A 14,895-nucleotide genomic window follows, 5' to 3' on the forward strand; every position below is an offset into this window, starting at 1 on the left:
TAAAATGATAGTTTATACAATAATTTATATTTATGAAGCATTTGATTTCTTTTTTAGCTAGATCTTTTTACTTTCTAGAATAAAAAAGTACATTCAGAGCCATGAAATGACTTGACAGAGGTCCAAAAACTTGTAAGTTGATGATCCCCAATCAAATTGACATCTTTGATCCACACCAAATCCCAGTAATTGATTAGCATAGGAAAGAAAATGTATGTATTGAGAATAAAGATTATACTAACTTAATGCTAATTCTAATGTTGATGGGTTTTTAAAAAGTAAATTTTGGCAAAGCACATTTTTTCAAGTTGATATAATGAAAAACCATCTTTATACCATAAGGTTGAAATATTGTGGTACAAATAAAAGTTATTTAGCACCTAACAAACAATGAAAAGTGGTTGCAATAGTATACACATTTTATAATTTCACACTTAATATAAGTATGCATCACATGTGGAAAATGGAAATAAGCTAGTATTTCTATTAAAATGTATTTTTATGATATGTCCAGAATAATTATAGTTAATATCAGTTGTGCAGTGCATTAAATATTCATGAAGTGTATTCCATTAATAAGGTGAATCATTGAGAAAAATGACATAAGCATATAAAAACATTTTCTAAAGATGTAACTAGCAGTATGGACTCACAAAAATGCACAACTGCAGCTGGGTGTCATAAAGAAAAAAGTTAGCATCAAATCATTATTGAAGTAAAAATAAAAAAGAAGAACCCTGGTCAGCTATTTTCTGAAAGCTGAGGTAAATATGGATTTGACAGCTAATACTGAATCTGAACATTCTTTCTATACAGTTGAGAGGGTGAAGAATTGAGTCACTACCTCACTTCTCACTGTACTCAATGTTATCTATCCAACTTCTACTTTTGCCAGTAATGGTGACTTTTGTTATTTGTTTTTTAGAAAATCACTATAGCAGCTCTGGAGATAGCTAGGCCCTTTGTCATTACTTTGATACTGAAGTACAGGCCTACATAGAAGTGGCTGGGGTCTAATCATGGTCTTAGTTGCCTCACGAGGTAGTTGAATATTGGTACCTACACCAGGGGGTTGGTCTCTTGTGAACATTCCCCAAGTATTCCAGTTTAGATCTCGTTTAAATGCTGTGTGTTCCACTTCCCCAAAACCATATACATATGCTGATGGCAGGCGAGTAGATATTTGAATGAACTGGTCATTGAAAGTAAATCCAGGTAGGCGAGAATCCCAACTGAAAATAAAATAACACAATTCTATTTCTGTAAATATTTATATAGTAGTATCACAAATAAGAGTGATAATCTTTCTTTGGTAATATGAAAATCAATAATATTTTCTATATATACTTATACCTTATTGTACCCAGATACCAAATAAAAATAGATAATTATTCCAATACATTTTTCTTTTGGCTAAATTAAGAAATATCTAAAATATGTTTCACATCAACATTACTAATAAAGTGAATAGTAATATGATTAACATGACCATATATGTTTATATTTATGATATATTGCTTTTAAAAATAAAGTTAATAAGAAATTATAAGTAATATACGACCTGGGAGTAATATATGTCCTAGAAGTTGAAAGTCATTCATTTTCATGTTCCCTTGAGATAATTACAATAAATTATTTTCTAATATAGAATAAAAATAAATCAATATTATAATAAGCTATAAGGCATAATGGATATTTTAATTTCAAATGCCTCCTATTTAATACTCCCAATCATTTTCTACTTTTATTTTGTATTTATAAAAAATCAGTGTTTACAAACAAATCCAGAAGAAATGTGTTACTGAGAATGTATTTATTTTTCCTAGTCATTTGCAAGAAGAACATAGAGGAGGAGAAAAAATAAATAAGTTGTCAGTGTAAGGAAAAATAGTATTACAAAGAATTTGGGACATATTTAAAATTTTATATTAATGATTTTGGAAAAGTGTTTACTTGAGAATAATGATTCCCAAATAACAGTAAGTATGCCTTTGCAACAGAATTTTTTTTACAAAATGACTTAGCTTGTTATCCTTTGGGGAAAAAAATAGTCATAATAAAAATTTTTTAAAAATTCAGACATATTTTTCTTCATTATTTGTATCTATTCTGACAATATCTGAAAACATTCTGACAACATCTTCCAAAGGATAGCATGGCAAGCTTAAAATACATAAAAGACTCTTTTAATATACTATAGTTTGTAAAACATTTCACAAATATAACTTTTTGTTTAACTTAAATTTATTTGTTGTAACATAAAAATGTATCTAGATGTATGTAACTTAACTTCCTTTCATACTTGGCGGAGATGGTATTAACTCTATCTGATTCCAGAACCAGTAAACTGATTGCAGCAGTTCTAATAAAATGTTTACATTACACATTTCCCATTACTTATTTTGCCAACACCCATCATGCTTTCAAAAAGAGCCATGGTTTGGTTCTCAACTTAATTAGAAGAATAAATCTGGTATATAAGTATAAAATCAATCTCACCCAAAGTGTAAATGAAATTTTAGACAATCCTTAATGATAGTCCTATGATGTGCTAATTGTTTAGCTTTAAAATGTTATAATAGGGCAAGTTATTTAATACAACTAAAACTATTTTTGGTGTGACAGTGCTCTAACACAGGGAATGCTGTGAAAATAATCATCTTACTTTTCCCTTCCTAGGCTAAAATCAAAATATCATTCATATCAAATAATTCACTTACATGACTCTTCCTGTGCTTCTCCGTCGAACTTGGATGCCAAAAGGATTTTCCTTGATTTCAACATCATAGAGTCTATTTTCATAAGTACTTGTTGGCACAGTTGGAATGTTTAAGGGTACTGGAACTTCATATCTCTTCGTTTGGGGATCATAAATCTATTGCAGAAAAATGATGAAAATAAAAACGTTTTATTCTTATTGCTGACGTATCATATAAATATCTTTAAGCAGTTTGAACAATGGTTCAGATAAGAATATTTAGAATTCTTGTTTATGCAATTCTTAATTCTATATCCATGGCCCATATATCTATATGAAATTATGTATTGTGTTTTATCTTTTTTAATATTTTATTATTCATTTTTCCATACAATGAGAAATTTCTAAAAACAAACCTTTAGAGTTAAATATTCTCTTATATTGATATGCAAAATAATTTACCACCTCCTGTTTAGACACAGAAGTTGTTTTAATATTTTTGTCATATGTATGGTCCTATAATGAATATTAATGTTAGTTTATGTTTATTTATGTTTTTATTTCTTCAGTGTATTTCTTAGAAGTGATATTATTAGGTCATAGCATAGTAACATTTGTAGGGTCCTTGATATCTATTCGTAAACTGTTTTCCAGAATTAGTGTACTAATATTCTCACTAAAATGTACTCTAATAGCTTTATGTTACACTAAAAGCATTTTTTTAATTGTCATTTATTTTCTTGATGAGGATAAACTTTTTCCTACATGATTATTCAACATTCAGATTTCTCATTCTTTAAATTTGTCTTTTGTTATTTTGATCTTTAATGAGTGTATTTTAACATTTTATTTATAATTTTTATTTCTTCTATTAAATGACTGCTTATAAGATCTTGACATTTTTCTTGTTTATATGAGTTGAAATTGCTTGGGGTTTATAATACAGGTGTCAGATATTTATCTATTTTTTTGTTTGCCTTCTAGTTGTTTATAGTATTTATTAATGTTGAACTGTGTGATTTTTATGCAGGAAATACATAATTTTGTCTATGTGATTTAAGCCTTCATATCTATGGTTTGAAAGACATTTACTAACCAGATACAAGATATCTGGGATTATATTTGATTTAATTTGTATATGTAGATATGAATAACTTTATATGTGTTACATATACATATATATTTTTATGCCATCCTTTAAAAATAAACTTTCAGGTGATTCTAATGCAGTGCTATTGTTTTAATATTATAAATTTTATAACTTCCTGGTTTTTTTTTAAGTTTTAACTATTGCCTTTGTCATATGTATATCTTTTCAGATGAGCTTTAAGGTTATTTATCATCTCAAAAATATTCTATTGAGATTTCTATGGGAATTATTTAAAAGTATCAGTGGATGTAAATTGAGTTAACTTTTTAAAATTTTAATTTTATTTAAGATTTTTTAGTACTTAATATCTATCAACTCTTTTTAATAGTTCTTTTTCTTATAACTTACTCTATAATATTTTATGTTTTATTGTTTATTTGATTGTTCTCATTTGATTTTGCAAATGGAATTTGCTACTATTTCAGCTTCTTAATGAGGAATGATAGTATGCAGCACAACATTTTTTGGAGATATTATTTTACAACCAGTCATTCTGCTGATCTTATCATTTGTAATAGTTTTTAAAATGGATTCCCTTGGAGCCCTTGAGTTAAAAAAAATGCTAAGTGCTACCGTTAAAAGAAATTGTTATTTCTTTTGTATGTCTTAATGTATTGGCCAGAAAATTTAGATCACTATTTGAAAATAATGGAAATAGTAAGCATCCTGTTCTGTTTATTTTAATAGGACTACCAATATAGTTCACTCTAAGTGATTGATCTATTCAGCAAGAATTTAATTATCTTTTAAAAAATTACCATTATATGTTTAATTATTCACAAAGTTAGTAAAAATGAGAAGCTTTAAATATTGTGCACCTAGCTAAAAGCTGTGTAGAAAAAAAAATAAGCTTTTTTTAATAGAATAAAAATGTCATCAATCCAATTACTAATCCTTAATATTACAATAAAAATCCAAGTACATAATCTAGTCAAAATCTCTCATTTTGACAGATGATTCATGCATTGGTATCATTTATATTAAACATACCTTAAACTGCAGCATCTCATTTTTGTGATATTTCACCTCCACACGAAGAGTTGAGATGGGTACAGAAGGTAGGTTTGTTCTCATATTTGCAGTAGTCAGCTGGAGGTCAGCTGTTACACCCATTGATGAATACTGAGTTGAACGGACTAAGTAAGAGTTGTCTTGTTTTGGAAAGTAACATTCAGGTGCTTTGGATTCGAGTACCTAAGAATGCAATACATGTTCAATGCAAGAAATTGTAAGCATTGTAATATTTGACTCTTAAAAAATAAGGTAGACATATCTAATCACACATTGTATGATTTACTAATTTTATTGTTTAATACTAAAATGCAATTACAATCACAACATAAAACAGACACCACGTACTAAAATGTTATATAGAATATTTATATTTTGACTCTAAAGATAGGCAAGTAGAGCAAAAAGATCAAATGTCATAGCATTTCAACTCAGAAAATAGATAATTGTGCAGTGTTTACAAAAATTAAATACATTACTCATAAATTTTGATCACATGCATTTTCTTACTCCTTATATTGACCATTGCCATTGGTCAATGTAAAACTGCTCTACAACAACACTCAGAAGAGCATGCACTTAAAGTTCTTTCCTTTTACTTATAATAAACTCTATAATTCCTTATTTCATGACTGATCCTTATAATGGCCAATTACATACTGACCAATACTTGAAACGGGAAGTATGGCCAAAGAGTAGAGCTAATTGGTTTATGTAAGAGTGGAAGCTAGAATCTAAGAAAAAGAATGATAAACTCTGGCAATGAAGGCTAATTGCCTTATCAAAATCCATTCTCCATTCTATCTTATTCATTAAATTATACTGTTGGGAGAAGCATTGTGCCCATCTACATATCCCAGTCTCTTTTGAGGAAATTGTCTATGACCCCCAAAATCTCCTTAAAATAAAATGGTATAAGCTGATTAATTAGAATCCCTTTGCCCATCCACCTTCTGGTCTTGAAATGCATACATAATGGTAGAAACTATAAAACAAACTTGGGGATGAAAAACAAATGATAAATATGAGACATTGATGACACTGAGAGTCCAGCATAATACATCTTGGATTCTTATTTATGAAAAAAAAAAAAAATCATGTTTTGTTTAATCAAATCAGACTTTGGTTCTCTGATACTCCCAGCTTCAAGCAATCCTTAACTGTAAGGAATACTACAGTACTTATTCCAATTGAGTAAAACTGAATGCCAAGAGAACCAGGAATATAATTAACTTTAGAAAATTGCAAAGTCTGTATATGTCTTTCTGCCAAGTAGCACTTCTACTTTGTCATTCTATAAAGTTCTTATTCATCTTTCTTAATCATAGTTCATCAGCATTGCTATTTTTGCAGTTAGAATGAAAATAATCTTGCTATCTAATTTACAGAAATAGTATAAAAACCTATAGACAGTATTCAATCGATAATTTTTTAAAAACTTGGCTTATTCAAGTAAAATCCAATTAATTAAATTTAAAATATATCTTTAAGTAGATTTTATTTCATTTTTTAATACTCAATCCCACTCTTCTCCACACATTTGTATATTTTCAAAGTAGAGAAGTTACCACTTGGAACATCACTTCTGAGATTTTTAAATCAGAAGTTTTCAGATGATATTATTGCAGTAAGACCCTCAGAGTTTATGTGATCTGATGCCAGCTTTAAGTACAAATGTGAAATTAGATGAATGCAGGCATGATTTTGAAAAATTATGAGTTATTAACAAGAGTTAATAACAGAGTTATTAACAAGTTTTGAATAAGATTTTTTTTCCTTGAAATTGTCAGTGATTTAGGAAGTGTCAACAATTCTTTATTATATGAAGCCTTGGGAAAAAAATAACTTTTTTTCTTTAATGTATGGTTTTCCATCAGATTACACAAATTAGAGTTATGTACAGTGTGACCATAATCAGAGTAACCATTCAATCAAACTGTTATTTGTCCCTCACCCATTGACACCTATACTTCCTTCCTTAACAAGCTTATTTCTTTTCTAAATCACTTCTTTTCATGTAACCTCAATCCCTAAGGCCCTCGCTGCATTCTTGTGCTCATTTGAGAAATGGTCCTGGGAAAAACTCTGTTCTCTAAATTCTCAATGCTTATAATTGTGTGGTTGAATGTGGCTTGAGAAATATACACAGTTATGCAAACTGCTATCCCTTTGTATAATCATGAAAATTAGAATGGGTTCTAATGATGCAGTCATACTATAGTTCCCTAGTTCATTCACTATCACACTACCCTGGATGACATTTTTCCTCTCTTCTCCAACTACCAACAAATCTTTCCTATTCTCTTAATCACCTAATGGTTTTACTTATTATGTCAATATGAAAAAGAAAGAAATCAGAACAAAAATAAGAATGATCTATCCACCCACCTCTTCACCTCCTGTTACAAGATATGTACTGCCTGTGTTTCTAAGGGGAATCATTTTATTTGAGAACCCAATCCTATGCCTCCGTGCCTACAAAGACATTTTTTTCTGCAATTCTCAACTCTCACCTGCATCACTAAAATGGCATTATAAATTATGCTCAATGGCATAACACAATTTTATTTCTACGATCTTAAAAAAGAAAAAAAAAACTGTCACCTCATTAATTTCTTCAACTATTGACCTATTTTTATGCTTGCTTTAGAGCAAAACATAAGAAGTTCACTATAGTCATTATCTCCAATTTGTCCTTTCATTCTCACTTGAATTCTCATTCTCACTGTAACTAGGTTTTTATTCACAGCACTCCATCAATATTTCTCTTATAAAAGTTACCAAACACTTCCATGCTGCCAAATCTAAACTTCAGTTTCTAGTTATCGTCGATTTATAAGGATAATTTTCACAGTTAATTTTCTGTCTTGAAATGCCTTGTTCAATCGGCTTCCAAGAACCAACATTTTCTTTGTTTTAACCTAATTCTTTTACTATTCTTTCTCAGTCTCTTTTCTCGCTCTAAATGTTGGCCTGACTCAGGGTTTAAGTTTTTTGTTTTTTTTTTTTCAGGATTTAGTTTTTGAACTCTTCCCTTTCTAGCCAAGCTCATTTCCTTAATGATGTCATCCCACCATATAGCTTTAAACACTGTATATATTCTGACTCTAAATTTTATATCTTATCTGTAATATAAAATTCTCAATTTCACTAGTTTAAATGCATCTCACAACTGGAAAATTGCACTAGGATTTGTATTAATTTACCCAAAACACAATTGTTCCTCTCCAAGCTTGTTCCCCCTCCATAGTTTTCCCAGTCTCTGTTAATATCAATTTCTTCCTTTTTCCAGTTGTTTAAACCAGAACTTGAAGTCATTTTTTACTCTTCTCTTATGTTCTCTCATATTTCACATATCCAACAAACAACAAACTTTTTTGGCTTTATCTTAAAGTCAATTACTTATTACCAATTCTATCATTACTAGTCTGGCTCAATCCACCAATAATAGTTTACCTTAAATATTGCAAAAACCTCTTTCCTGTGTTGGTACTGTAACACTTTATGTTCAACACAGAAGCAATCATGATCCCATTAAGATGGAAATTTAATCTCATTTGTTCAAAACTCACCTTTTTTTTGTTCAATAGTATCTTATTTTTGGAGTAAAAATCATAGTTCTAAAAATGACCTAAATAATTGATCTACATAATCTGTTTCCATATGTCTGTAATATCATTTCCTGCTGTTCTTTCCTTCATATACTGTGTTTCAGACACAATGACCTCCTTTCTGTTTGTGGGCTATACCAGATACTTTCTTACTTCAGACGCAATTCAGGTTGATGTTTCTTCTTATTGCAGTATTAATCCCTTCCATTCTTTCCTCATCTCTTTTACATAATGTCATCTTCTTTAAGAAACTTTCCCTGTCCAATTATTAAAATTATGCCACTAGCATTCTTCCCTGCTCCTTTTTACCTGCCTTTTTTTTTTTTCGCATGACACTTCTCTAACATAACATATACTTTTCTTATTTCTTTTTCCCATGCTAGAGTATAAGCTATATCAGGAAAGAGGGTTTTGTTTATTTTATTCACCTAGAATATAGCAGATCTCAATAAGTATTTATAAAAGTAATCAATGAATAAACATCATGGTCTAAAGAAACATCAGAAGTTTATTTGTACCCTAAATTATTATATTTAACAGATTCCTTATGTCTGAAATCTTAAAGCTTCACTTACTTGCTTTAAGAATCTGTAAGGTGTTAAAATACTAATAGTTCTGGGAAAAGTAATTTTTTTACATTTTCTTACTAGAAGTTATTTCTGCTTTAGTACCCATCCTGTATATTTGTTTTGATAATGTAAGTTGAGTATGTACTAAATAAAATGGGAGATGAATATGAATTTGAATGAAGAGCTGCATTTTAAAGAGAAGATATTGGAGACATGGAAAAATACTTTACTACTTGGCTTCTATTAATTTCAGAATCTGTTCTTCTTATTTTTTTTCTTCAGTTCTTCCATAAACTTTCCTAATGATGAAGATTATGCTGCTTTATCAAGCATCGAAGAGCAATGGGGGCAATTTCTTTGGTGGCAGAGATACTAAATATCCCCTCATACAAATGCAGACATTTCTGGGCAGTTGTGGCAGATGTATCTTGACTCTCTTCAGTCGTACAACACATGCATTTAATTTCTTACTCATACGAAATAACTGTTTTTGCTGAGAAAACCCAATGATGTAACACAAAAGCCCAGAATTTGAAACATAAGCATAGCAAGAGGGTATACTTCCTTTATCTCTTCTTATAAAAAACTTCTGCTGTCAATAGCCACCATTATTCTGTTGAAATTATGACCAAAATAATTGGTCAGAAATTATCATCTCCTAATGGAACAGGTATAGCCCATCAATCAATTTCAGAACTTTTACTAACTTGAGACAATGCTTTTGAAAGACTGTCCCCTACTGGCATTATATCTTGCTTAATTAAGCTAGTTAGCCACAGCCGATATCTAATAGAGTGCAACAAATAGAGTACAATTTTAATAAATAAAGTTACACTATCTGAACTGCCTGAAAAGCAACTTACAGTTCCCTTTAGTCTAGCATTTAGTAAGTTATGTCTTTGGAGAATTAATTAAGATAAAGACAAATTTTCTATCAGAAGTCCTAATTTCAAATTCCAAATGCTTGTCTAGATGAATTTAGTCTATATTCTGTAGAATTAAAATTATAATATGTAAAGTTTACATTGAAATGCTTCTGTGAAAGCCATATCATGAATCTTAATTAAAATTCTTATTACCTGTTCCCATATACAGCCACGATTTGTGCAGTCGTTCTGAGTTCCAGGCTCTGCATCTGGATAACAATTAAACTTTTCATCTTCTAAGAATACTTGATTCCATTGAACGATAAAGTTTTTTCCAAGGTTAAATGTGAGATTATAAATTAGAAGATTCTTTGAAGACAAAGAAAACATTAATAAATATTTCTGACCATTGGACAATTTAAAAATGTTTAACATTTATAAAATATGGCAACCACAGCAATTCTTCAAATCAAGTCATAAATAGTTTTAATATAATACTTAAAGAACAGAATAGAAAAAAGAAGATATGTCATGCTGAAATGGCTAGAACCACAAGGTAAACTGTGAAAATTGTAGACTACTAATGAAAAGCATTTTCATCCTCACTTCTGCCATTTAATGCTCATGAGTCTTTGGGAAAATTGTCTTTCTTCAATTTCCTTCCCCTGTAAATAGTAATAATGACTCTACTAAAATGTATTGCTATATACAATGAATGATATGTGAAATTTAAAACACCTAGCATAATACCTGAGACATACAAGATATGAAATAAATATTAGATCCTCGAAGGAAGAAAAAAGGAAGAAAAGGTTGATCGCTTGGATTGATATTGAGGCTCCCAGAGGAGGAAAATACTAATTTCCCTAATTTCTCTCTAATTTTATCTACTGCCTAAAATATTTGAGGGAAAATTAGAGGGGTTATAATATGGCATTATGCAAAAAAGGAAAAAATGGGAGGATAGTTGTATACATACATGGGTATATATACATATTCTAATATACAATTATTTCTATTATTGGAATATTGCAGTTATGTTTGGTTATTGTTTGTTTATATACTTGAAAAAATAGGTAAAATTTATCCCAGCATTATACTGCATTATTTAATTTTTTTCATATCAACTTATTTTCATAACTCTACATTTAGGAATGAAAAGTCATAAAGATTAGTTTAAGCACAGAAGAATTAGAAAGGTGTAACTATTAGTGTACGTATAAATCTTTATGTAAGTATAAAAACAGACACTGATGTAAACTGAGATTGCAAAAGAACAAATAAAATAATTTTTATATTATGTCCACTTTATAATCTTTGTTAGAGTGATAAAGTTCTCAGTAAGCCTATATTATTTAATTTATATTTATTAATTCTTATGGTCCTACAAATATGTAAATTAAAGTATGTTTACTAAATAAAAAATAATTAACTAATACATATGTTTATAAAAATTACTAAGTGAAAAACTCCAGGAGGCTTAGGAGTTATACAAAAAATACTCTAAGAAAATATTCTATATCTAAAATAATTTTGAATTTATTTATGATGGTTTTACTAATAATTTAGTATTACATAAATGGTAGAAAATTAAATGCCAATAAAAATAGCTTCCATGTTTTAAATTATTATCGTTCAAATTTTAAATATATTAATTTATTATTCAAAGAAACATTATGATTTAAAAATTACATTTTGTGGATGAGGCAGCTGAGATAATGAGAGACTAATTTAATATATTTAAATGCACAGACTTCAGGGCTAGAATTTGAGCCCAATTTTGTGATTCTTTTTTTCTCTCTAGTATACCTGTTAAAAGAGACAAAGATTACAAGATAAGACAGGCCTTCTATTGGAAGGGAGGTATAAACAAAAATTTGAAGAATAAAAGTACAAGATATATTGAGGACAATGAGAGTTCATGAAAGGAGTAGAAAGAATATAGATTAAATCAATATCTTAAAGAGTCATAAATGAGAAGCTAAAACATTTAGAATCTTTATTATATGCAACAGATGAGTAAGTTCAATTAGGAGAGGAGAATGGTATAAAAAAAATACTAGGAAGGTATAGATAAGTGATGTCAAATATAAAATTCAATAGAGAAGCAGTAAAAAGAAGTCTCCTTAATGCTGACATTTATATATAAATTGGAATAACCTAAAATGGAATATTGGCAGCAAAAGGGAAACAAAAAAAGAAAAGATACGTCATGAAGAAAAATATCATGAAATCAAGAGTTATTTTCTTGAATAATTGTGTAATATTAAATGCAAGAGTATATGATGGCTAACATATTTTAGAAAACTATATTTACCTGATCGGAAGCATCATAAGTGAAATTGTAGTGATCTTGCATTGATTGATTATCTTCCATCACTTTAACTTCTGTAACAGTGTCCACAAGCCCAAGGATTTTTATAGTCTCAAATGCTAAAGAGGTTCCTTCCTGGTATGATGAATGTGTGCATGTGATATTTAATTTGTTCTGAAAAAAAGTATATAATATTATATATTAAGTAGAAGGTCTTTGGATAAAAACCTGAAATAATGCAGATATGAAACAGGAAAGGAACCAATCATCTATCCTTCCATTCCTATCAGCTCTCCACTTCCAAGTATCATATATAATTATTGACTCTTCAATTTTTTTGTATACATGTCAGAAAATTTATTATCAAAAATTACTCAATTTACTCATGATGCAACTCATATATATCCCCTCTCATTCCAGCCCTAATATTGATGAAGAATAACCTGGCTTTGGCAAAATGGAATATTTGAAGAAATCCAACATCTACAAAAAAACATCGCTATTAATTCTTCAAAATTTAACCTTGTGTGTAGATATTTCATTCTCAATCCAAATTCATGACAATTACTGCCATGACTGATGTATTAAAACATTTTCAAATAAGCTGAGATTATTTTCCTAGGGCATCTTGCTTAAACCAGACATAGTACTTTAAAAAGTCTGAAAATTTCTGTGTACTAATTTCATCATCACTAAGTCATCTCTTACATATAGATATAAAAATTTAAGGTAACTATTTTTTTAAATGATTTAACTATTTAATCTAACAATTTATGTCATCTCTTTCCAATGAAATCTGGAGGTAAATGTAAACATATTTCCAAAAAAAAAATCCATAATAAAGTCATAAACCAGACATTAACAAGGTATATATTTAACTATGTTTCCGAAGAGAATGCTTACATCAGAAACTGAAAATGTATATAAAATGTAGTTGTCATTTTCTATGGTACCTGAAATGGAAAAAAATAAAGTTATCAGATCAAAATATAATATTAAGTTCTCTGCTTTATTTTTACATTTATATACTTAAGAAATTTGAAAAAATACTATTTATTAATAAAACAAATTAAATAGATTATTCTTTTAAATTAAGGTTTTTAATTACCTCTAAACAAAATAATTTTGCTCTTTCTAAAATACTTTAAAGCCTAAGCACACTAAAGTGAGGTCTCCCATGATAATAATTTTATTCTTGTTTTAATATTTTCCAAAAAAGTAAAGGTAATGAATGTATATTTGCCTAGTTTAATTTTTCAAAGGCTGCTAAAATATTTCTGGAAATATGAAGAAAACAAAACTTGTAGTAAAATATATACAATTGTAAATTTATATTTTGAACAATATTTTATCTCTTTCTAGTAAACCATGTAACATTCAGTTTATCTTGGGAAAATATGGCACACTGCAATTTTATTTTGCATCTTTTAATTTTTTTCATTATTTGAAGAAAAAGTAAATCTGGAAACATGTTAAATATTTATTTAAATAAATTTTAATGAAGAAAATGTAAGACGACAAATTTTTTTACAACATATATACAATAAAATATATCAATACGTGTTTTTAAAGAGAAATTTAAGATTATGACCAAAATAATTTGGAAGAATACAATGAAAATATAAAGGGAATCCTAAAATTTAAATACAATACATTCAATAACTTTAATTTACTTAAAATCTTAATTCTAGGGAATAAAATTAGAATCAAAATCTGAACTGAAGAACATTTTATTGTTTGTATGTTTACTTATAAATTCATTATTTAGAAAATTATGATTTCAACTTTTCAAAGCACATAACTATATAAGTAACATATATTAGATGAATGATTAAATCCTATCTCCATAGTTTTAACCATCTTCTTAAATGAAAATAAATTATCAATATCGATTTTTACAAGTATAAAAAAGAAACATCTTTAGGAATATTTATATCATTTGAGAAATAAGAATAACCTTATAATAAAGTCCCACATGCTACCAATAGAGGTATTATCTCAACAACATTCTTTAATAAATGATTACAATAATGTAGTTCTACTGGTTTCCACTTTTACCGAATTTCTATGTAGTAAATGCTTGGAAACTACTCTCATGGGAGAGCTCACTCTAGTGTTTAAAATATTTTAGAAAGAGCAAGAGAAGGCTGGCTTGCTAGAGTAAAATTGAGAAATGGACAGCAATAGGGAATAAGTGTGCGTGTGTCTGTCTGTGTGTGTATGCCTGTACATAAAAACACAGGCCATTGTCAGTGTTCTAGAACTTGGTAAAGATTGTGGCTCTTATCTAAGTAAAATGGAGAATCATTAGATGGTTTTGAGCAGAGGTGTGATAATTTGAATCATCTTTTAAAAGAATGACCCTACCTGCTAGATCGTAAATAGAATGTAAAAGGGGATTGACAAGAACTATAGATCCATAGATCAGTTAGATAGCTACTGTAGTAATTATAATGAAAGGTAGTGATGATAGTGGTGGAGCTGAAGAGAGGACCCAGATCAAGATAGAATCAAGAAAAATTCCTAGGTTGTGAGAGAGGAGTCGACTGTAATATTTTTGGCATCTCGTGGAGATGAAATTATTATCAGCTGACAAGGGAAAGACTATAGGTAAAGCAGACATATTGTAGTAATCTATATTTTCACAGATAAAACTTTAAAAACAATATTTTTTTA

The 14,895-nt window shown here is 28.8% G+C and overlaps 1 protein-coding gene across 1 annotated transcript in view; it reads right to left on the reverse strand.

Annotated features, from left to right (window-relative positions):
- SI (sucrase-isomaltase) overlaps window positions 1-14,895 on the reverse strand; it is an 84,397-nt gene that overhangs the window by 34,644 nt on the left and 34,858 nt on the right. Inside the window, exons 23-29 of the mRNA XM_011380810.2 lie at window positions 13,123-13,172; window positions 12,223-12,393; window positions 10,119-10,274; window positions 7,104-7,109; window positions 4,839-5,042; window positions 2,721-2,875; window positions 1,034-1,232 (exon numbers count right to left, since the gene is read on the reverse strand). Coding sequence (XP_011379112.1) covers window positions 1,034-1,232; window positions 2,721-2,875; window positions 4,839-5,042; window positions 7,104-7,109; window positions 10,119-10,274; window positions 12,223-12,393; window positions 13,123-13,172 — 941 coding nt within the window. The remainder of the gene's footprint in view (window positions 1-1,033; window positions 1,233-2,720; window positions 2,876-4,838; window positions 5,043-7,103; window positions 7,110-10,118; window positions 10,275-12,222; window positions 12,394-13,122; window positions 13,173-14,895) is intronic.

This window comes from Pteropus vampyrus, unplaced genomic scaffold (assembly GCF_000151845.1).
Source record: "Pteropus vampyrus isolate Shadow unplaced genomic scaffold, Pvam_2.0 Scaffold12, whole genome shotgun sequence".
NCBI lineage: Eukaryota > Metazoa > Chordata > Mammalia > Chiroptera > Pteropodidae > Pteropus > Pteropus vampyrus.